We start from the raw sequence: 26,091 nt of genomic DNA on the forward strand, positions 1-26,091 counted from the left end.
GCGCTAGAGTGGTACTTTATTATAATATGAACCTACGTTGTCACCCAAAGTCCATAGTTTACTTTAGGTATAGATAGTTTTGTACATTCTATGGGTCTTGAAAAAAGTGTAATGACTAGTATCTACCATTATAGTATCAGAAGATGATACTGTAGTTTAATTGCCTGAAAATCCTCTGTACTCCACCTATTCATCCTTCCCTCTCTCTCCCCTAACCCTTGGCAACTGCTAATCTTTTTGCTGTCTCCATAGTTTTGCCTTTTCCAGAATGTTATCATATTCTTTTCAGGTTGGCTTCTTTCACTTAATAATATGTATTTAAGGGTCTTTAATGTCTTTTCGTGGCTTGATAGTTCATTTCTTTTTAGTGCTAAGTAATATTCCATTGTCCAGATGTACCACAGTTTATTTATCCATTCACCTACTGAAGGACATCTTGGTTGCTTTCAAGTTTCGGCAATTATGAATAAAGCAGCTCTAAACAGGTAGAATTTATATCTATATTAGAAAAGCAGTGTTGGTAGGGCATAAGTCACAGACTATGGTATTGTCCTATTATAATACAACCAAACATAATTATAATGCTTATTTAACAAGATTTTATCAATTCCTACCTAATGAATTTTACTAGTTTTATGTAGAGCTCCACTATGAAGGCTATTATCTGTATAAAATGCACAGATTTCTGTATATGAGATGGGACTTGTGTCTCCAAATTGAAAAGGTTTAGAGCTTTAATTTCTATTAGGAGAAAACTTCTTTTCAAATATAAATGTTTTTGCAGAGTGCATTTTAGGATTTTCCCTTGTCTTGCAGCCTCTGAAGAATAAGAACAGATGTTGTCCTATGGTTCAAAAAATTCTTACTTTTATTCTCGTTTTCTTCTATGTTCTGCAATTTGTTGCCAAACTGTTTTCTTGTAAACATAACACATAAGGTTACCTTTCTTTTCCGTAGGAAAAAATCCAGGCTATATATCTGAATACCCATATTTTCTCACTTTGATGATGGCTCTGAAAAATTGGAGTGAAAATAATTTCAGAGGACACTCTTTGTTGTTAGAAAATCAGTTTTCTACAATTCTTGAAATTTATTGTCCTACCAGGGCTTTTATCATCTCAAATGCAATGTACAGGGACATACATTTTTGGTGTTAAAAAACTAAGGAAGGTTGGTTTTCAAGTATAAAATAAGATTTCTCTTCCACCTGTATTTAAAGTAGAAATTGTATTTTGAAAACTTTTATTCTACCACAAGCTTTGACAAAAGTGATTTTAAAAGGTTAGACACAGATGTGTTTTTCCCCCTTCAGTAATTTTCACTTTTGTTTCTCCCTAATTCTTGCTTCCTAAGATCATGGAGAAAAGTCTGTACTTAAGGTATAATATTCCTTCAACAGCTTTATGAAATCCGTCTTACCTAACGTAAGTTAATTTTCTTCATATTAAAAAAAGCCTACAGCGAAAAATGACAGAAAGAAGAAATACCCTAGTAAGAGTCAGAAAGTATCTGTGTCTGATAAAATAGCATAACCTAAAGTTCAGCTGTAGTCAGTATTATAAATAACAATCTACAGAAGAAGGCTCTGAAGGGAATGGAATAAATACCACTTTTTGTAAACTACAAATATGGTCTTTTATACATTAAGGAATTATTTTGTTAACTCTTGAAGTTTACTCAGGGATAGATCTTAAATCAAAGAATTTGACATCAGTTGCTACATTTATTTAGGTGAGGAACTGAAGCTTGAACTAACCAAGCTGGAGGGCCTTGATATCTGAGAGACCTATAAAATTTTGAAACAATCATTCAAATTCTTACGGCCTTAAGAAAGCTTTTAACATCAGCGTGTGTCAGCTTCAGCTAAATTTAACTACAGTTGATCCTTAGACAACAGGGATTTGAACTGTGTGGGTCTACTTCTATGTGGATTTTGTTTTTCAATAAATACATACCAGTGTTTCACAGTCCGTGGTTGTTTGAATCCACAGATGCAGAAACTGCCTATTTGGAGGGCCAGCTGTAAAGTTATACTTGGATTTTGGACTGGGCAGGGAGGTCAACACCTCTAACCCCCAGGTCAACTAACTATATCATTTGATCCTCACAAAATAAACTTTTTTTTTCACATGGATGTCTAATTGTTAGAGTATCATTTTTGGAAATAGTCAACAGTCATCAAGACACTAGTCTTTCCCTATTAAATTACATTGGCACCTTTATCAAAAATCAGTTGAATGCATATGTGTGAGTCTGTTTGTGGGTTCTCTCTCTTGTCGTCCGTTGGACTTTATATCTATCCCTATACCAATACAAAACTGTAAATTACTGTAAACTTATAGTAAATCTTGAAATCAGAACGTGTAATTTCTTCCAACTTTGTTTTTCTTTTTCAAGATCACTGTTGATATTCTAGGTCTTTTGCACTTCCATATCATTTAAAATCAGCCTCTCATATACCCTGAGAAAACCATAATTCCAAAAGAGTCTTGTACCAGAATGTTCATTGCAGCTCTATTTACAATAGCCAGGACATGGAAGTAGCCTAAGTGTCCATCAACAGATGAATGGATAAAGAAGATGTGGCACATATATACAATGGAATATTACTCAGCCATAAAAAGGAACGGAACTGAGTTATTTGTAGTGAGGTGGATGGACCTAGAGACTGTCATACAGAGTGAAATAAGTCAGAAAGAGAAAAACAAATACCATATGCTAACACATATATATGGAATCTAAAAAAAAGAAAAAGAAAAAGAAAATGGTCAGAAGAACCTAGGGGCAAGATGGGAATAAAGATGCAGACCCACTAGAGAATGGACTTGAGGATATGGGGAGGGGGAAGGGTAAGCTGGGACAAAGTGAGGGAGTGGCATGGACATATATACACTACCAAACATAAAATAGATAGCTAGGGGGAAGCAGCTGCATAGCACAGGGAGATCAGCTTGGTGCTTTGTGACCACCTAGAGGGGTGTGATAGGGAGGGTGGGAGGGAGGAAGATACAAGAGGGAAGAGATATGGGGACATATGTATATGTATAACTGATTCACTTTGTTATAAAGCAGAAACTAACACACCATTGTAAAGCAATTATACTCCAATAAAGATGTTAAAAATAAATAAAATAAAGTCAGCCTCAATTTCTATGACAAAAGCATATTTGTAGTGAGACTGTGATTGGGATTGTGTTGAATATATAGGTAAAGCTAGCATCAAGAATCTCTTAATCATATTGAGTGTTCCCATCTATGAACATGGTATATTTCTCCATTTGTTTAGGTCTTCTTTATTTTCCCTCAGCCATGTTAGTAGTTTTCAGAGTACAGGTCTCACATATTTTCTTAAGTTCATCTAAATATTTTATACTTTTGGTATTACTATATTGGTACTATTTTTAACTTCAATTTCCAGTTGTTTGTTTCTTGTGTCATAGAATAGTTGGTTTGGGTATATTGACATTCTGTTTTGTAACCTTGCTAAAAATTCATTTATTTGGTACATTTTTTTGTAGCTTTTTTTTGTAAATTCTTAGGGTTTTCTACATGGACAGTCGTGTTATCTGTGAATAGAAATAATTCTGCTTCTTCCTTTTCAATGTGTATGTCTTCTATTTCTTTTTCTTGCCTTATTGCATGAACTAGGACTGCTAGTTAAATATTAAATATATCTTTGCCTTTTTCTGAATCCTAGAGAGCAAGAATGCAATATTTCACCATTAAGTGTCATCTTAGCTGTAGATTTTTCATTGATGTCCCATATCAAGATGACCTTTAAGGGAAGTTCCTGTCTATTTCTAGTTTCTGAGAATTTTTATCATGAATGGATGTTCTGTACTGTGTCAAATGCTTTTTCTGCATCTGTTAGTTGACCACGTGGGTTTAGTTTTTTAGTCTTATTAATATGGGGAATTACACTGATTGATTTTCAAATGTTAAACCATTCTGGGAAAAAGTCACTGAATTATGATGTATTATTCTTTTATATGGTTTGATTCAATTTGCTGATATTTTGTTAAGAGTTCTTGCATCTGTGTTCATAAAGGGGTATTGTTCTGGGTTTGTGTTGTTATTTCTATTTCTTGTAACGTCCTTGTCTAGTTTTGTTACTATGATAATATGACCTCATAAGATGAATTGGGAAGTGTTCTCTTGTATTTCTAGAAGAATTGGCATAGAATTGTGTTATTTCTTCCCTAAATATCTTTTTTGAGACTATGCTTTTTTTTTTTTTTTTTTGGCGGTACATGGGCCTCTTACTGTTGTGGCCTCTCCCATTGCGGAGCACAGGCTCTGGACACACAGGCTCAGCGGCCATGGCTCACGGGCCTAGCCGCTCCGCGGCATGTGGGATCTTCCCGGACCGGTGCACGAACCCGTGTCCCCTGCATTGGCAGGTGGACTCTCAACCACTGCGCCACCAGGGAAACCCCTGAGACTATGCTTTTTTTATTATAGTAAATATCTTAAACTTGGTAATGACTTAACTCTCTAAATCTAATCCTGTAGGACTTGTACTCTGTACTGAAATCAGCAAAATAGAATGTAGAATAGTAGAGATTTGGGGGTCACTAATACTTCAAAGATTGCCAGCACTTTTCTACATGATTTTACCCTCGGCAGAAATATTTTTCTTTTGACAGTTGGCTAGGATAGAAGGATTACAAACCACAAACTAAATAGAATTTGCTTTAGATACAACAATAGCCCTTCCCCTGTGCCCTAGTATGCCTGAGTAAAGAACATCATTTTCACTGACTTAAGCTACGGGATTTCGCTTTTTGTGTTAGTTTTACAAATATTGACTGACCTACCTCTAAATCTGTTCCCAAACAGATCCATGGACAACATCTTGGTTTTTGGACACATTGATTTTAATGTACATGTCCAATATAACCTTGGCCCAAGGTTGCTGTCATTATTCATGATGAGAATCATAGCAGAGTTTTTTAGAAACATACTTAATGTGATCTCTTTTGAATATTTCTAGACGTTTTAAGAACTCTGAAAATTGTTTCTTTTTTCTCCTTTGTTTTAAACATACAGATTTTCTGTTGTGCAAGCCCTTCCATCGCTAGATATTTTTGGAAGGACATTCATTACCAATTTGTCTTGATTTTTGTAGGATATAAAGAGTGACTTTGAAATGTTTGAGTGCTATGTGTTAAAATAATTATCACACATAGTAAGAACTATATCTCTTAAACCACTGTTGCCCATGCTATTTTGAGTCTTTAGCTCAGCTTTTTCATTGTGTTAAATACCTATCAGGACAGCATATAGTGCTCTGAGTTGTAGAAGACCAATTGCTCTGCTTTTTACTACTGTGCACCTTGTTAGCTACACCTGTCTTTTTGGGGAGCTTTTTATTTTTAGCTATAATGTATTTTAACACTAAGTGCTGGATGCTGTGCTGTTTTTTATATTTGAGAGGCAGGTGTTAACTTCTTCAGTTATAGATGAGAAAACTGAGGCTAAAGGAGATTGAATCATTTGCCCATAGTCACACAGCTAATTACTGTTTGTCTTGCTGCAAAGCCAGTGTTCTTGACATGGCATTTCAGTATGTAAAGGCAATATAGTGCAGTGGTCAAGTACATGACTTTGAGAATTTAAAATATTATTTCTGTCACTTACTGGTTATATAACTTTGGGCAACTTATTGAATGTCTTAAACCTCAGTTTCTTCTTTTGGAAAATGAGAAGAATAATGATACCTACCTAAGGGTTCTTGAGTAGATTAAATGAGTTTGTTTATGTAAAGTTTCTGGCACATAGTAAATGCCATAGAAATTGTTTATTATTATGATTATTAACCATTATACTGCTTAATGTTCAGCCAGCAATCATTTCCCCTTCATCTCTCTCCAGACTGACTTTTCTGAAGTTAAGCTTCCTGAGACTAAATATGTTAACCATAATGTTTCAAGCCTTGGACCAACTTATAATGAACTTTAAAAAATATATACCACCCCCATGTTCATTGCAGCACATTTACAATAGCCAAGACATGGAAACAACCTAAGTGTAAATCAGTGTATGAATGGATAAAGAAAAATTTGTGACAACATGAATGGACCTTGAGGGCATTATGCTGAGTGAAATAAGTTAGACAGAGAAAGACAAATACTGTAAGATATCATTTATATGTGGAATCTTAAAAAACAAAAAACTCATAGATACAAAAAAGAGATTGGTGGTTGCCACAGGCAGGGTATGGAGGGTGTGCAAAATGGGTGAAAGGTGGTCAAAAAGGACAAATTTGCAATTATAAGGTAAATAAGTCCTGGAAATATAATGTACAGCATGGTGATTATAGTTAACAAAACTGTATTGTATATTTGAAAGATGCTAAGAGTGGATCTTAAAAGTTCTCGTCACACATACACACAATGTTTGTAATTATAAATGGTGATGATGTTAACCAAACTTGTGGTAATCATTTCACAACAAGCACATTTATCAGTCATTATGTTGTACACCTAAAACTAACACAATAAAAAAATTTTTCAACATAAGCGGATTTTAATGTAACAAAATTTACATTAATGAAAAAGTTTAGTGAGTTGATTTCACATTCAGCATTGCAGCTAACCTTTAAGAATATATCCACTTGTCAAGTTTTAGTGTCGTATCAGAGAATACCACAGTTTTGGAAAAAGCTATTAATATAGCCCTTCCATTTCTATCTTAAAAAAAAAGAAAACACTGTCTAAATTTCATCTTGACATTAGCATAGGGAACTTGCTTCACCATGACTAGCCTTCCACAGTTTGACATGCACAAAATTGCCTTAAAAATGTTATTTATATAATTACATCTAATACCCTGAGCAGAATTAAGAAGTAGAGAGGACAAACTCCAGCTCCCCTTGTGGCATGATCTTCCTTCTCTCTTCCCCATAATCCTTCTGTTTGCTGACCGTACCAGCATTCTGTCTAGTATCCCCATTTTCTTATTCTGAAGAACGGGAAATTGGTTGTGGTGGCTGCACAACTCTTCGAGTGTACTAAAGACCATTGAATTGTACACTTTAAATGGGTGAATTGTGTGGTATGTGAATTATATCCCAATTAAGCTGTTTTAAAAAGATAAAAGGGAAGGAATAAATATAAAAATCATCTAAAATATTTTCTGAACAGAATAGTTCCCTAAAGTGGAATTTAACAATTTTCTATGTATTCTTATTACTGAAATAAAAGGCTAATCATTAAGGTAAAATTTTAAAAAAATTTGCATTTTGTATTGGAAAATATGTTCATGTGGTCAAACTTCAGAAGTCCATGAGGGTATACACAGTACTAAATCTCTCCTGTTTCCGTCTCTCAGCCATAGTTCCCTTCCTAGAATAGACTAATGTTAATCACTTTCTGCAGAGATATTTTATGCATTTATAAACAAGTATATCTATAGTCCTTTTCTCCTTTTTTGCCAGATAGGTGGTATGCTATATACAGTATTCTGCACCAAGCTTTTCTAACTTGGAAAGTATCCCACATCAGTATATAAAGTGTATTGTCACTGGTTTGGGGTTTTTTCCCCCCCGACAGGTTTTTTGTTGTTGCTGTTGTTCTTATTGGTACATAAAACAATGACACATCTTGCAATCAATGCTGTTGTAGATTTGATGAAATACAGTGTAAACACTGATGAACATCCTGCTTGGATCGTTCTCCAAACCAGTTGTAGGCATCTGTACTCTAACCATTGCTCTCCATCTTTGCCAATAATTGATATATTGTTAGACTTTTTCATGTTTTGCCAACCTAATAGAAGTAAAATGGTATTTCATTGCAGTTTTATTTTATTTTATTATTGAGGTATAATTGATATGTACTAATTTCAGGCATACTACATAATGATTTGAATTTTGTATATATTACAAAATGATCACCACAAGTCTAGTTAACATCTGTCACTATACATAGTTACGGAAATCGTTTTTCTTGTGATGAAGACTTTTAAGATCTACTCTCTTAAAAATTTTCATCATTGCAGTTTTAAATGCATTTCCCTGATTACTGTTCAGGTTAAACATCAGTTCGTATTTATTGGCCATTTACATGTCCTTTGTGTGAATTGCCTGTTTAAATCTGTTTCTTCTTTTATTTTATTTTAAAACATTTTTTGAAATAAAAATTGTATATATTTAAGGTTGTACAATGCAATGTTTTGATATATGCCTACATTGTCACTGTTTTTAATTATCACCAGTTTTTAAAAGGGCATTCCATCTTCTGAAGACTGTAATTTTCAACCCACAATTAACATTTAGCAATTCAGTAACTATTTTAAACCATTTTTTGCCATTATTTCACACACAGACACTAACTAAATACTTGTTTAATAAATTAAATAATAAAATTTGTTTAGATAAAGATTTAGATAACACTTCAACTTGATGATAATATATTATTTTTTAATGCAGTTACTCTTTTTTATGTGTAACATTTTTTTTTTAATGTTTATGTACACCCCCTTTGACCATGTAATTTATCTTTGAGGAATTTATCCTATAGAAATATTTGCTTATGTCTAGAATAATGAATGTGCAGGAATATTTATTGCAGCATATTATATGATAGCAAAAGGCTATTTATAACCTAAGTGTCCATCAGTAGGGGACTAGTTGGATAAATTATGGTGCATTCATATTATAGAGCACTGTTTATCGTTAAAAGAATAATGCAGCTCTATATGTGTTAGGTGGAATGAGGAAGGGAATGGGTCTTAAGGTGTGGGAGGGAGGTAACTGATTTTATTTTTAGGCACCAATCTTAAAACATATACCATGTCACAGGCTCAACAGTAATGTGTACTGGCCAGATTCAACTCAAGTATCACCTGTTTGCTCTTTGACAGCAGTCAGAGCCACAACAGGATTTTGTTGCTTTTTACATAATTCTAAAGTTCATCTGTAGAAAAAATTCATAAGAATAACTAAGACCTTCTTTAAAAAGAACAGAGGAAGGAGTTTGAACAAATTTGCCCTGCCACATATTAAAATATACTATATGGTTAGAGTAATTAAATAAAGATCATATTGTCAGATTGATAGATGTATTACTTGTACAGAACAGAGTTCATTAATATATCCTTTTATGTTGGGAAATTTAGTTTAAGTAAAGGAATTATTTCAGATCTGTAAGGAAGTGATGTTTTTCCATTGGTTGTCTTTGAAAATGAAAAAATAAAAATAGGTCTCAACATCACACTAGAAACAGACATCAGTTTCCATATGGAATAAAGAGCAAAATATATATATTTAAATATATATATATACTTAAGCTGGATAAAAGGCCTTACGTTACTGTTTTGAATATTTTTATTATTTTGAAGTAGGAAAGCTTTTCCTAAGTAATACGTAAAAGCCAAAAGATAAAGTTAGATGAATTTAGCTGTATAAAAATTTTAAGCATATATCCAATAAAAGATACTGTAAACAAGATTTACACTGCAAGATATTTGCAATATGAAGAGCAAGGGATTGGTATCTGTAAATATCAAAAGAGCAATTGCAAGTTATTATGGAAACAACAAATAACCCAACAGAAAAATTTGCAAAGCTTTCAGTATATAATTTATAGAAGATGAAATATAAATGGCCAATAAACATACAAAAAGAAAATTAAATAAGATCAACTACAAGTTAACAGGTTTTTTTTTTTACCCATTAGATCAGCAGACTTTAAAAAGATTGAGGGATACTGCTAGTTAAAAATAGTAGAATAATTCTTTTGTCCATTTCTGTCTCATCATGACCCACCATAAACAATAAAAATAAACAAAAATTTAAAAACTTCCGTCTTCAGTGAAGTGGTAACTGGAACCTTAAAACACAGACTAAATCAAATAAGAATTCTGAATCAAAACAAACGAAAATGATAGGCATTGACACATGCCTCCTCCATCCTGGATAAGGTAACAAGTTGCCCTGAAAGTGTCTTAGTTTTGAATGGTTGATCCTGGATCTTTGGTTAAAGGTAACAGTTCTAGAAGGGTGAGGCAACAAGAATAATGGGAATATTCCTATATAGAACAGTTCAACATAGAAACCCCATATCTATAAGCAAACATTCCCCAGTCCCTCATTCCCCCAGCTCCTGGCAATCACTAACTTATTTTCTGTCTCTGTAGATTTACCTGTAGACAGAATTCTGGACATTTCATAAAACAGACTCATGCACCATGTAAACCTTTGTGTCTCCCTTCATTTCACTTAGCATGTTTTCAAGGTTCATCCATGTTGTAGCATATGTCAACACTTCATTCCTTTTAATAGCTGAATGATTTTCCTTTGTATGGATATACCACATTTTATTTATTCATCAGTTGATGGGCATTTGGATTTTTTCCACTTTTTGGCTATGGTGCATAATGTTGCTATGAACATTTGTGTGCTGGTTTTTGTGTAGACAAATTCTCCTGGAATATACTTAGGAATGGAATTGTGGGTCATTTGGTAATTCTATGTTTAACGTTTTGGAGAACTGCCAAAAGTTTTCCATTTTACAAGCCCACCATAAATGTATGAGGGATCCGATTGATTTACATCTTCATGGGGACACTTGTCATTATTATTTGCCTTTTTAATTTTAGCCATTCTAGTGGTTATGAAGTGGTATCTTGTAATTTTGATTTGTATTTACTTAGCAACTAATGATATTGAGCATTTTTTTCATGTGCTTTTTGGCTATTTGTACATATCCTTTGAGAAATGTCTAGTGAAATCCTTTGCCTGTTTTTTAATTGAATTTTTGTCTTCTTATATTGAATTGTAAGAGTTATTTATGTATTCTAGATACAAGTCCCTCGTCAGATACAGGGTTTGCAAATATTTTTACATTCTTGTTACTGACTTTTGAAGTACACAAGACTTTAATTTTGATGAAGTCCAGTTTTTTGTTGTTGCTTTTGATGTCATAGCTAAGAAAACATTACCTAATACAGAGTGACACAGATTTATGTATGTTTTCTTCTAAGAGTTTTATAATTTTAGCTCTTATATTTAGGTCTGATCCATTTTGAGTTGGTTTTTATATACAATATAAGATAGGAGTCCAGCATCATTTTTTTTTGGCATGTGTGTATCTAGTTGTTCCAGCACCATTTGTTGAAAAGACTATTCTTTTCCCATTCAGTTTTCTTGTCACCATTGTCAAAAATCAATTGACCCTAAAGGTATGGGTTTATTACCTGACTCTCATTGACCTATATGTCTGTCCTTATGCCAGTATCACACAGGCTTGACTACTGTAGTTTGACAGTACGTTTGAAATTGGGATGTGTGAGTTCTTTACCTTTGTTCTTCTTTTTAAAGGTTGTTTTGGCAATTGTGGAATTTCCATAGGAATTTTAGGATTTCTGTAGAAAAGCCAGCTGGAATTTTAGTAGGAGTTAGATTGAATCTGTAAATCAATTTGGGGAGTATTGTCATTTTAACAATATTAAGGCTTCAGATCCGTGAAAATGAGATGTTCTTCTGTTTAGGTGTTCTTCAGTTTCTTTCAACAGTGTTTTGTAATTTTCACTTTGCAAGTCTTGTGCTACTTTTGTTAGATTTCTTCCTAAATATTTTATTGTTTTTCAGGCTATTGTTAGTAGACTTGCTTTCTGAATTTCATTTTTGGATTGTTCATTGCTAGTGGATAGAAATAATATTTAATTCAGTATGTTGATCTCATATCCTGCAGCCTTGGTATACATCTTCATTAATTCTAATAGTTTTTTGTGTGCATGCACTCGTGTATTTCTTCAGAGTTCTATATACAAGATCATATCATCTGTAAACAGAGGTAATTTTACTCTTCCCTTCTCTATCTGGATGCCTTTTAATTTCTTTATCCTGGCTAATTTCCCTGGCTAGCACCTCCCCTATTATGTTGAATAGAAGTAGTAAGGGTCAACATCCTTGTGTTGTTCCTGATCTTATAGTGGTGAAGCTATCTGTCTTTTACCACTAAGTATGATATAAGCTGTGGGTGTTTCATGGATGTACTCTATCAAGGTAAGAAGTTTACATCTATTCCTAGCTTATTGAGTGTTCTATATCATGAAAGGATGTTGGATTTTGTTAAATGCTTTTTCTGTGTCTATTAAAATAATTTCATGGGTTTTGTCATTTGTTAATATGGTATACTGCATTGACTGATTTTCATATGTTGAATGAACTTTGCTTTCCTGAGATAAATCCCACCTGGTCATGGTGTATAATCCTTTTTATATGTTGTTAGATTCAGTTTCCTAGTATTTTGTTGAAAATTTCTATATCCATATTCACTGGGGACATTGATCTGTAGTTTTCTTGCAGTGTCTTCATCTGGTTTTGGTATCAGGGTAATATTGGCCTCATAGAATGAGTTGGGAAGTGTTTCCTCCTTTTCTATTTTTTTGGAAGTTTGTGAAGGATTGGTGTTAGTGTGTGTGTGTGAATTATTTTTGAAACACTTGGTAGAATTTACCAGTGAAACCATCTGACCTTTCTTCGTGGGAGGATTTTTGACTACTGATTCAGTATCTTCACTTGCTATACATCTATTCAGATTTTCTGTTTTTTGAATCAGGTTGTTCTAGGAAGTTATCTGTTTCATCTATGTTATATAATTTGTTGGCATACAGTTGTTCTTAGAATTCCTTTATTATCCTTTTTATTTCTGTAATGGTCAGTAATAATGCCCTTTCTCTCATTCCTAATTTTAGTCATTTGAGTCTTCTCTCATTTTGCTTTGTAAATCTACCTAAAAGTTTCTCAATTTCATTGACCTCTTCATAGAACCAGTTTTTTATTTCATTGGTTTTCTCTACTACCCTGTTTCTATTTTCTGTGTCATTTCTTTCTCCTCTACATTATTTTCTTCCTTCTGCTTGTCTTGGATTTAGTTTGCTCTTCTTTTTCTAATTTTTTAAGGTGAAAGCTTAGATTACAGATCTTTTTCTTTTTTAAACTGGCATTTATAACAATAAATTTCCCTCTAAGCACTTCTTTAGCTTCATCTCATACAGTCTGGTTTGTGGTTTGTGTGTGTGTGTGTGTGTATGTGTGTGTGTGTTTAATCATCTCAAAGTAGTTTCTAATTCCCTTGTGATTTTTTTATTTGACTCATTGGTTAGGACTGTGTGGTTTAATTTCCACATATTTGTGAATTTCTCAATTTTTTTCTATTACTGATTTCTAATTTCATTCCATTGTGTTTGGAGAACATACTTTGTTTGATTTAAAAATTATGGAGACTTATTTCCTAACATGGTCTGTTCTGGAGAATGTTTCACATGCATTTGAGAAGAATGTGCATTCTGCTGTTGTTGAGTGGAATGTTCTATAAACATGTGATAGGTCTAGTGGGTTTATATTGTTGTTCAAGTCTTCTATTTCTTGTTGATCTTCTGTATAGTTGTTCTATTATTGAAAATGGGATATTGAAATCTCCCACTATTATTGTTGAATTGTCTTTTTTTCCCTTCAGTTCTGTCAGTTTTTGCCTCATATATTTGGGGTTCTGTTGACTGGTGCATATATATTTTTAATTATGTCTTCCTATGAATTAACCCTTTTATCATTACAAAATGTCCTTATTATGTCTCTTGTAACAAATTTTGTCTTTAAGTCTATTTTGTCTAACATTAGTATAGCTACTTCAGTTTTCATTTGGTTACTCTTTACATGGTGCATCTTTGTGCATTCTTTTACTTTCAGTCTATTCATGTCTTTGAATCTAAAATGTATCTCTTGTAAACAGTGTACAGTGTGATCGTGTTTTTTTAATCCATTCTGCCAATCTCTGTCTTCTAATTGGAGTGTATAATCCGTTTAAATTTAATGTAAATGTGATCAGGTTAGATTTACATCTGCCATTGTATCACTTGTTTTGTATGTCTCGTGTCTGTTTTGTTTTCCTGTTGCTCAGTTACTTCTTTTGTGTTAAATACGTATTTTCTAGTGTATGGTTTAAATCCCTTGTCATTTCTTTTGTTTTTTAAAAAATTTATTGTCTTAGTGGTTGCCCTGGAGATTACCATAAATATCTTAGTTTATAATAACCTAGTTCAGATTAATACCAACTTCATTTCAATAGTATAGGAAAACTTTACTCCTTTAGAGCTTCATTCCCTACCCCCTCCTTTGTGCCAGTGTTGCCATTCAATTTACATGCTTATACATTGTGTGCCCATCAACTTAGATTTTTAATTATTGCATTATCCAGTTTTCTTTTAATTCAAATAGGGAAAAAATAAGTTATAAAGAAAAAATACATTTATACTGTCTTTTATATTTACATATGTAGTTACTTTTACTGTCACTATTTCTTCAAGTGTATTTGAATTACTGTTTAGAGTCCTTTCATTTCTGCCCAAAGAACACTCTTTAGTATTTCTTGTACAGCAGGTCTTCTGGCATCAAATTCTCTCTGGTTTTGTTCATTTGGCAATGTCTTAACGTTTCCTTTGCTTTGAAAGGATAGTTTTTTTTGATATAGGGTTCTTGTTTGTTGATCTTTTTTTTTTCCTCCAGCACTTTGAATATATCATCCTACTGCCTTATGACTTCATGGTTTCTGATGAGAAATCAGCTATTAATCTTTTTTTTGAAGTATAGTTGACATACAATATATTAATTTCTGATTTACAACATAATGATTCAACATTTGTATACATTGCAAAATGATTACCAAAATAAATCTAGTTACCATCTGCAGCTATTAATCTTATTGAGCATCCCTTGTGCATAATAAGTCACTTCTTTCTTGCTGCTTTCAACTTTTCTTTGACTTTGGTTTTCAACAATTTATGATGGGGAATTCCCTGGTGGTCCAGTGGTTAAGATTCCGCGCTTCCACTGCAGGGGGCATGGGTTCAGTCCCTGGTCGGGGAACTAAGATCCCACAGACCACGCAACATGGCCAAAAAAACCAAAAACAAAACCCCAAAAACCAAGTTATGATGTTTCTAGCTGTGGATCTCTCTGAGTTTACCCTACTTGAAGATTATTGAGCTTCTTGGATGTGTAGATTAGTGTTTTTCATCAAGTTTGGCAATTGTATGGCCATTATTCTTCCAAGTATTCTTTCTTTTCTTTTTCTCTCTTTTCCTCCTGGGAATCCCATTATGTGTATGTTGGTATACATGGCAGTGTCCCACAAGTTTTTGAGATTCTGCTATTTTCTTCATTATTTTTTCTTTCTCTTTCTCATAAAAGATCATCTCAATCAACCCGTCTTCATGTTTACTATTTCTTTTGCCAGTTAACATCTGATATTGAGCTTCTTTAGTAAATTTTTCATTTTACTTATTGTACTTTTTAGCTGCAGAATTTCTATTTGATTCTTCTTGTAATTCCTGCCTCTTTATTGATATTCTGTTTAATGATGCATTTTTCTCATATTTTCTTTTCATTCTGTAGACATTTTTTCTTTAGTTTTTAAAAATAGCTGATTTAAATCTTTGTCTAGTAAGTCTAACATCTGGGTTTCTTCAAAGGCATTTCTTATTGACTGCTTCTTTTACTATGCATGCCGTGCTTTACTGTTTCCTTTCATGGTTCATAAGTTTTGTTTTGTTTTGTTTTAAACTAGACAGTTTAAATAATATAATGTGGAAGCTCTTGAAATCAGATTCCTCTCCACCCCTTGATTTGTTGTTGTTGCTGTTTGTTTTTGTTGCTTTTTGTTTAGTGACTTTCCTGGACTAATCCTGTAAAGTCAGTATTCTTTGTGGTGTGTGGCTACTGAAGTCTCTTCCTTGTTAGCTTAGTAGTCAGCTAATTACTGGACAGAGATTTCCTTAAATGCCTGGAACCAATAAATTTCCCAGCTTTGATGAGGAGCTTTGTACATATATTGAGGCATGCCTTTAATGCTCAGGCAGGCAGTTTATAATTCTACCTTACCCTTCACTTTCTCTTTGCACCATGTCTCAAAGTCAGCCAGAGGCAAGAGCTTAGGGCCTTCATAGTTCTTTCCTGTGATGCACATTGCCCTGGTCATGCACGTAGACCTAGGCATGTGCACAGCCCTGTGCATGCACCTGGCCTTCTAAATTCCCAGAATTATATCAGAGCTTTTCAAAGACCCTCATAGACATCTTAAGAATTCCTCAGCTTTTTAAATATTTTGTTCAGTTCCTTGTTTGCCCCAACTGTTATCATCATCACCTCAGGCACCTGCAATATTAAATGATTGCCACTGATTGTTTTCTGCAAACCACTTCCCTTCCTTCTCCCCTCCGAGGGAAAAGGCTATTCACACTGAATGAGGTCTGGATAAGGTCAAATAAGAATGAGCTTTGCAAATGGGAGTTTCCAGGGGGGTGCCAAACAGGTCAAATAATAACAGTTCTCTTAGAATGGTGTTTTGGGAGAACTCCAAACCTGTCTTTCCCTCTCCAGTGGCTAATAGACCATTCTTGGTTTTCACTGTGATTACAAGAATATAGTCTACTGCAATGCTGGGATGATGGGAATGAGTATAGTTCAAGTTAAAATGTCATATAGCTGGTCTTACTAAAATTTAGCTTTTTTTTTTTTTTGAATAAATACTCTTTGGATTGTTGCACACCTTTGGTTAATTTCCAGAGTTCTGAAAAAGTTGATTTTGACTTTTGCCAGTGCTTTTATGGTAGAGCAGCTTTTGCTATCATTGCGTTTTGGGGGGACTAACTTTTCAGAAGGCCTTACTCTGCCACCCACTGACATCACGCCAATTTAACAGATTTTAAAGGAAAGTCTAAGCCCCCCCAAAATTCCCCTGTAGTATTGTCCTTAAAGTATAAACAGGGAAGACAAACATACAGGCATACAAGCACTGGGGAATGCAGCACCAATAAACCTGTACTGGTAAAAATTGCTTGATGAAGAAATCTTACTAACCAAAAATTAAGTTTAAAATATAAAATTTAAGCATTAAGTGAAAAGAGGACAAGGGGAATCTTTTAGGGAGCATGGAAATAATTATACACTTAAGAGCAGTGCACTCACTGTATGTAAAATATGCCTCAGTTACAAACAAAAGCAAAAATACAGAGCTTAGGAATGGAAAAACTGAGAAACTGTATGGTAAATCCTGAATTCATTTAAATCTACAACTATGAGTAAACAACTATGGGACTTATGAGTCCAGGACAGAATGTAAATGTTGACTACACAAAAATATCTTCCAAATATCAGGAGTTGGGTGTACAGGCTGGGAAGGGAAATGGGGAAAGTATAGTATATGTATGTGTATTAGTTATCTATTGCTGCATAAGAGATTACATTGACCTTAGCAACTTGAAACAACCTAAATTTTAATTCTCTCACTTAGTTTTTATAGGTCAAGCAGCTTAGGCAGGTCATTCTGATTCAGGGTGTCTCAGGAGGCTACAGTCATCAGCAGACTTAATTAAGTCTTAACTAAGGCTAGGGGACTCACTTCCAAGATGCCTCATTTGCATAGCTGTTAGTAGAATGCTTCAGTTCTTTGCCACATGGATTTCTCCATGGGTCTAATTGAGTGGTCTCACAACATGGCAGCTAGCTTTCCTCAGAACCAACTATTAAGATAGAGCAAAGCAGAAACTTTTCATGACCTATCCTTAGAAATCACCATATTCTGCCGTATTCTGTTGTTTGCACAGACCAACCCTGAAGCAGTGTTGGAGGGGATTACACAAAGGTAGGAAGAACAAGAGGATCATTAGGAATCATCCTGGAGACTAACTATCACAGTCTGCTAATTTCCTTAGCTTTTTTAGCCAGGAGCCATTAGATACTGCCCACAAATTAGAAAACAGTGCTTCCAACCTCCCAGTGTTTTCGTATGATCCTTTTTTGTTGCTTTATTGCACTCTTAGGAACCTCATGTCCCCTATAGAAGCATTTACTAAATTTGAGTAGATCCTTCTCTCTAGTTTATTTAGATTTTTCTTCTTGTGTTAAAATCAAATCAAACTAAATTTGGTGTTTTTACATTTAAAAATTCAGCATGTAGTATTATCTCATTTTAGTAATTATTTCTGCCTATTCTATGTCCACATATGCTTGGAGTGATCTTGTAATAAGTGCAGTTATTTATAAGTGGTAAGAATTTGGATGCTGTTTTTTTTTTTTTTTTACGGTACGCGGGCCTCTCACTGTTGTGGCCTCTCCCGTTGCGGAGCACAGGCTCCGGACGCGCAGGCTCAGCGGCCATGGCTCACGGGCCCAGCCACTCCGCGGCATGTGGGATCTTCCCAGAACGGGGCACAAACCTGCATCCCCGGCAAGCGGACTCTCAACCACTGCGCCACCAGGGAAGCCCTGGATGCATTTTTTTAATTAGCTTTCCTCTTAATTGTTCTACTTTCCTCTGAATTGTGTAGAATTCTTTTTATAATGAGCATGTGTTAATGTTTACAAAAAGAAAGTCAGACTCTAAAAATAAATTTTATAAGCAGCAATGGTGAGGATGTAGGGAAAAATTCTCATCACTGTTGGTTAGAATATAAAATTGGGTACAATCTTCTTTAGGGGACAATTTGGTAGTATCCATCACAAACTTAAATGCCACTCGTATGCTACGAATCAAACTCCATTCCTGTGAATTGGCCCTAAGATATTTCTTTATATACACAAAGATAAGCATAGAGTGTTCATTGCATCACTTATAATAGTAAAATGTTAGCAACAGTTGAAATGTCTAATAACAGGTAAATGTGTAAGTGGATTATGGTATATTTCTGATATAAAATACCATGTAGCCATTAGAATGATGAAGGTTCACAATGTGATACGTGAGAAAATTCCAAGACATTATGTGAGAAACATTGCTACTTATTATGTATAGGATAACTCCAAATGTGTGTTTAAAAAAAAAAAACCCCAGGGCTTCCCTGGTGGCGCAGTGGTTGAGAGTCCGCCTGCCGATGCAGGGGACACGGGTTCGTGCCCCGGTCCGGGAATATCCCACATGCCATGGAGCGGCTGGGCCCGTGAGCCATGGCCGCTGAGCCTGTGCGTCTGGAGACTGTGCTCCGCAACGGAAGAGGCCACAACAGTGAGAGGCCCGCATACCGCAAAAAAAAAATACAAAAAACCCTAAATATATATATGTACATGTTTGTGTATTAAATGCATCGTAAAGAGTTTGGAAGAATTCACACCAAATAAACAGAGATACCTCTAGGGAATGAGAGAAGGGTTAGAGATGGAGGAAGGGCTTTTTTCTCTGCATTTGTGAGTTATTTTTATGGAGAATGGTTGCATGTGTTATAACTTAAATTTTTTGAGACATATCTCTCACACTGTGGAAGGTGAATTGCAGAGATGACTGCAGCTCTCAAGTAGGAAATTGAAGAAGCACATTTCACATTTTCATCTGTGAAGTGATCTTCTAATTAAAAAGGATCTGATCATGAGGATTTTGTACTTTGTGGATCTTAGATGACTTGTTCTTTTCATCAGAGTTATTTCAGTTATCTAGGCAAAAGAGGCTGAGATTCCAAACTGCTGGAATGAGGATTGGAGAGACGAAGAGAAATTTTGGAAGAGAAAGGGATTGGATTTAGTAAGCATATGAGAGTTGGGGGAAGGAGTAGAATGGAACATAAAATTGAGATGGGGGACACAGGAGGAAGAACAGATTTAAAGGAAGAGGATAATGAATCAAGTTTACTACGTTGAAGACCTGTGGGAAATTCTCATGAAACTGTCTAGCAGATGGTTTGAAAGACCAGTCTGGTGTTCTGGAAGTCATTGGTATTTAGATATTTTAAACCCTGATTGTTGATGGTTGAGATGATCGAAGGAAGAGTGTGTAGAATGAAAGAAGATGCTTAAACATGGAATCTTGGGGCACTAACATGTAAGGAGATAACAAAGCAATCCCTGAAGTTGACTGAAAAGTTGCGTTGGAGAGTTGTATCCAGCATTCCAAGGATGAAGATGATGTGAGTGGGTCAGTAGTGTCACGTGCCAAAGGAAGTTGGAGGAAGAAGAAACATTTAAATTTGTAGTACTAGGGACTTTGACAAGAATGCGTTGTGGTGGAGAGCCCTCTGGTGGAAGGGAGCATAGCATTTGAGGAACTGGAAGGATGGAGCTGAAGCTCAGAAAAGAATGTGAATGAGACTGGCAAAAAGGGTTTTTCATCCTTTGAACACAATGTGATCACTTTCTTATTGGAAAGAAATTAATCAGGGGTTAGTTTTAGTCTCTCAGTGTATGAAGGTTATGTGTAAATTTTTCTTTTCTTCTGCCCTGTGAAAGGTAGAAAAGAGCTTTTGAGGAGCTAAAACTTGTGGAGAATGACATTGTGTTCAGCAGTGGGAAGTAAAGGGAGTTAGGAAAATTTTCTCTGAAGGAGAGGTACCAGAGCTGACAGTAAAGAGAAGCTGCAGGGCCTTTTGACACCTAGCTCAATTGAAGTTCCAAAGACATGGACCGGCCCCAGAAGGAAAAGTTAAAGGAACCCTACCGATCAGCAAGTTGCTAACGAAGAAATATCATTGTAAAATGTATTATTGTACATATTTAATTTTTTTTTTTTTTTTTTTGCGGTACGCGGGCCTCTCACTGTTGTGGCCTCTCCCGTTGCGGAGCACAGGCTCCAGACGCGCAGGCTCAGTGGCCATGGCTCACTGGCCCAGCCGCTCCGCGGCATGTGGGATCTTCCCAGACCAGGGCACGAACCCGTGTCCCCTGCATCGGCAGGCAGACTCTCAACCACTGCGCCAACAGGGAAGCCCCATATTTAATTTTTATAGTGCCTTTTCTGGAAAAACTGCTTGCTTTATTACTTTGTTTTCTTATGAAAACTGAGATTAAGTTTACAGGGAAGAAGTTCCTTGTTTGTTTCCTCCTCTCACAAAAGACTAGACAGGAGGATATTCTTTATTACCTTCTCTCCCTTTGTTTTATTAAATTAATAATTACACATAGAGAAAATTGTAGAACAACATATATTAACAGTTAACACTGATTACCCCAGAGTGGACTTGGCCAGGGAAGGCTGAAATTAACTTCTTTTCACACTTCTGTTTTGTTTAACTTAATTACAGTGTTTATAAAGCAGCCAATAAAGTGTGTAGTGTTTATAGGGAAAGGCTAAAATAAAATAAGTTAATAAATATTTGTAGACAGATTAAGAAAACGATATAGAGGTGTACAATGGAGGGAGAGTCTGCCACTCTAAATTCGTATTGTGTATCTTTGGCTATATATGAGCTTTTGTTGCTGTACAAAACAACGTAGATTATGTAAAAATATATGTATTCATTAAACTATATACTTTTCCATTTATATCATGGGGATCTTTCCATATTGATACATATCCATTTGTGTTTTTTTTTAACACCTCATAGAATTTTTAAAACTTTCTTGGGAAAACTTCATTGAAATACAACATAGAGAAAAGTGTCCAGTTTAATGGCTTTTACAAAGTGAAGACACACATGTAACCACCATCCAGATCAAGATCAAGAACAGTGCTGGTCACTTCATGGGCCTTACTCATCCTACCTCCAGTAATTAACCTCCTCCCTCCTAATGACAGATAACCACTATTCTGATTGTCATCCATATACATATATATAATTGTGTCTGTTTTTAAACTTTATGTAAATTGAATCATACAGTATTGTGCATGGCTTTTTTTACCTGTATGTGTGACTATTTTTGGCCAACATTATTTTTGTGAGATTTATCCATGTGACTTCATGTAGCAGTAGTTTTCCCTTTTTCTATTTGTTGTAGTAGTCTGTAGTAGAATACATAAATACCACAATTTATGCATTTTCCTGTTGATGGGTATTTGAGTTGTTTCAAACTGGGGACTATGATTAGACAATGCTCATATAAGCCTTCCAGTACGAGTTTTTGGAACATATTCTTTTGAGTATGTACACATTTCTGTGGGCTGTATACCAAGAAAAGAAATTGCTAGATCATATGGTATGCGTATGTTCAGCTTTAGTAGATATTGCCCAGTTGTTTCCCAAAGGGGCCCTGACACTTTACCCTTCCGTCAGCAATATGAGAGTTTCATATATGCCCTGCCAACACTTGGAGTTGATGGCTTTTTGTTTGGTTTTCTATTGTTTGGTTTTGATGGCTATTTTAGAACATAAGTCTGCACAGTATCTTATTATATGAATATACCATAATTTACTCTCCTTTTGCTGGGCTTTTGCCCTCTTGCCCCACTATAGCACAGCCAGAACCTGGACACCTCTAATGTCTAGTAGACTCTGTGGTTTGTTCTATGTGTGATCTGACTGTTTGAGGAAGATTTAATACTGTAGGTAACAGAACCGATATATTTGGGGTTTTTTATTAGCAGATTTTCCTCACATTCCCTCTCTTTTTGAGTAGTATGATACCAATGTAAGAATCCATGTAAAATGGTTTCATTTTGTTGACATGAAAATCAGTTTTGATTTCATGGTGGTACATGGTTGATTTCTTCACTCTTGTTAAAAACTCATGTGAGGGCTTCCCTGGTGGCACAGTGGTTAATAATCTACCTGCCAATGCAGGGGACACGGGTTCGAGCCCTGGTCCAGGAAGATCCTACATGCCACAGAGCAACTAAGCCCGTGTACCACAACTACTTAGCCTGCGCTCTAGAGTCCGGAGCCACAACTACTGAGGCCTGCGCGCCTAGAGCCCGTGCTCTGCAACAAGAGAAGCCACCGCAATGAGAAACCCGTGCACCGCAACGCCGCCAAAAAAACCCAAAAAGTCATGTGAAAAATAGTATAATGTTTGAAACTAGACTTTTGGTGAAAGTATTGCTAAACATGGCCAATTTAATTATACTGAATAATTTGCATTCTCTTAGAACAAGCATACAGAGATAGCTGCCAGCACCTGTATCACATAGATCTTCAGTCCATTGAAAAACTGCTGTGTGAATGATTTGAGAATATAATCTCTTCGGTTTTGGAAAGACTCTTTGAATTTCACCCTTTGAAAGTGAAAGGTGTTTCCAATCAGAGAACCATGCTTCTCAGCCCAACTTTTAACAAAACTGCCCTCCCCCATTTCTGCAAATTTTCTTTTAACGTAGGTTTTTAAAAGTACAGAAGCTAGGGGCTTGCTTTTAATGAGTTAAATGTGATAACCAGACCTCCTGGTTCTTCTTATGTTAGGGGGCGTGATTACTTCATGATAACCACTCTTTCTGTTGTGAGTTACAGCTTTAAACAGGTGCTGGCACAGGTGGTATTCATTACTATCCAGTTACCATAAGTAATTCCTTGGGAGAGTTTATATACTGTTAACCCTCTATGGTAGCTGCATGGTCTTTTGGAAAGTGCCTTATGGGTGTATAAGACAGTTTTATATTTCCTATTATTCTTTGCTTTTGCCAGTTGTATGTTGAATTATTCATTTTGTAATAGCTATAATGACCAGAAGAAGCATGTTATTCTCATACTCTAGTAAGTTTTAGACATGCTTTTTTACCTTCCACATGGAGGTCTTTCAATTTCTTATTTATTGCTTTCAAGAACTTGTTAGTAATAGCTGAAAACTACTGCTTTGTATTGTATTCAGTGTTTCGTTAAGTCTGTTAGAAGAACATCTTTACCTCTTGAGATTTCTTAAGAGGTCCTATTGTAGCATAACTCTAAAAGTCTTCCAACTGTTAGCTATCTATACTAATGAGCCTGAAAATTAATTAACAAATGAGTTAGCCTGAATGAATTAACAAATAGTCCAGAAATCTTATTGAAGAGAGTATTTTCAATGACCTCTCCTTTCCCAGCCCCTCAATCTTTTTATCAGTATCAATAATGAGTAGCAAAATGTGCTGGCTTGATTTTATTTCTTCCAAATATCTGGTAAAAGTTCTAATGTTCTAAACCAGGATCGGGGTGGAGGTGGTGATGGTGGTTGAAGGAGCACAAACTTAATCAACTTCTGACAACTGTTATTTAGATAGCTCTTCACTTATCTCACATTCATGAACCTGGTTTAGAAATTAATTTAGAGACCATTTTTAAGTCTTGGTAAATAAAATGCTTTGACCTCTTATAGATCATTTCTGAATATATCCTTGCAGTCAGCTTTTACAAGGAAGCCCAATATTAAAAGCCTTGCTCAAGTTGCAGCTTCCTTATAGAATTAACAGAGAATAAAGTACCCAATAACCTAGAACCAACAGATCCCTCATTAACTTCCCTGTAATTGCAGTATCCACAGCAGCTGTTTCTCTTTCTCCACAGGTATCAGTCAGAGCCGGATCTCTCACTGGCTGTTGCAGCAGGGATCAGACCTGAGTGAACAGAAGAAAAGAGCGTTTTACCGATGGTATCAGCTTGAAAAGACAAACCCTGGTAAATATTTTTTCCTTTTTTTATTGCATCTGAAATGGGACAAATATAAATTAATTACTTTATTGACTCCATAATTGGATTCCATTCCACTCCATAGTGTTCCTTGGTTTGTCTTCCCCAAGGTAGTTTCATACTTTACTGTTGTTCCTTTATGCCAAAGAACACTCTTAACTGTAAAACCTAAGCCCTGATTGTACCAATTTTTAGCTTAGTGTCTAATATTATCTAGTCATTTTCACTACTTCCTCCAAGGTGCCTCTTTGTTTTCCAGGTTATATGACATTTCTAACCATAATTTGAAAGAAAGGTCATGATAGTCAGTAGCCAATTTTTTTTCCCTCACCTATAGGTATTGGTACATATAAGATTCCATACCTAGTTTTATATGTGTTTTTGTAAATCTTGTTTTAGTTAGTAATATAAATTTAATACTTTTATTTTGTTCATGCTATACCGTATCCAATGATTCCTGCTAATGATTTTCTCTTTCTAATTCTAATTTTGGGTAATGAATGTGTCTTTGGGCTTTAGGGTGAAGCTGCCCTGTTGACTTTGGGGGCAGCAGTAGGTTGGAAAATAGACTGAAATCTTTAAAAAGATCACAAAAACCTTTGTGTCAGAAGTTGCCAGGAAGAGGCAAGATCTATTGCAGGATGCTTTTAATGGTGGTATATAAGTAAAATCTGAAGTTTGTGATGGACTCCCTCAATCTACACATTACACAGACTGGTGGCAGTGAGATCTGTCTCAAGTTTAACCTTGTGATTGAACTATCTTCTGTAGTACTACAGCATTAAAGCCTTTGCTTACAGACTAAATTATCAATTCGAATATCGAGTATTGAAGGCTCTTAGCTAATAATAGCATTGGCTCTGAGGTGGAAATAATGTTATAGAGACATATTTGTGTGTGTGTATCTGTGCTTAGATTTTTTTTTCCCAAAGATCACTTTGAAAGGCTCAGGCAGACAAAACAGAACAGACCGTATCAATCTCTTCGCAATGAATTTTTTAATCTACCCAGCCCCCCATTTTTTATATTTCCGATATACAGAAAAATTAAAAGACCAGCACAGCTAACACCTGTTTATCCTCTTCGTAGATACAATAATTGTTAACATTTTGCTATATTTGTTTTTCCCTATAAAATAAATAAATGAATAAATTTTAAAATGTATGTATGTGTGTATACAAACACATACTCTTTCTCTCTTTAGCATTCGTCTCCTGAAAAAAGGGTAATCGCCTACATAACCACAGCCCCTACAATCACATCTAAGAAAATTAATTTTAATTCCATAATAACACCTAATATTCAGTCCATATTCACATTTCTTTAGTTGTTGCAAGATTGTCTTTTGTAACTTTTTTTAGAATTAATTTTTTAATTGAAGTATAGTTGATTTACAATATTATGTTAGTTTCAGCTGTACAGCAAAGTGATTCAATTATATATATTTTTTCAGATTATTTTCCATTATAGGTTTTACAAGATATTGAATATAGTTCCCTGTACTATACAGTAAATCCTTGTTGCTTATATATTTTATGTATAGTACTTTGTATCTGTTAATCCTGTACTGCTGATTTATCAGCTTTTTTTTTCATTAAATAGTATGTGATTTAGGTTGACAGATTGGAATTTGTTATGTCTCTTTAGAGTCTTAAAACTAGTCACTTAAAATTTTTCTTTCATGACATAAACTTTTTAAACCATCTAACCTTACAGAATGTCTCACATTCTGGGCTTTTCTGTATGCTCGTAGTGTCGACTAACTTGTTCCTCTATAGCCTGTGTATTTCA

The 26,091-nt window shown here is 35.0% G+C and overlaps 1 protein-coding gene across 9 annotated transcripts in view; it reads left to right on the top strand.

Annotated features, from left to right (window-relative positions):
* HMBOX1 (homeobox containing 1) overlaps positions 1-26,091 on the top strand; it is a 109,401-nt gene that overhangs the window by 25,116 nt on the left and 58,194 nt on the right. For all 9 annotated transcript variants that reach the window (XM_067745285.1, XM_067745288.1, XM_067745286.1 and 6 more), the window contains exon 4: positions 24,178-24,288. In XM_067745285.1, the coding sequence (XP_067601386.1) occupies positions 24,178-24,288 (111 nt within the window). The remainder of the gene's footprint in view (positions 1-24,177; positions 24,289-26,091) is intronic.

Source organism: Pseudorca crassidens, chromosome 7 (assembly GCF_039906515.1).
Source record: "Pseudorca crassidens isolate mPseCra1 chromosome 7, mPseCra1.hap1, whole genome shotgun sequence".
Classification (NCBI taxonomy): domain Eukaryota; kingdom Metazoa; phylum Chordata; class Mammalia; order Artiodactyla; family Delphinidae; genus Pseudorca; species Pseudorca crassidens.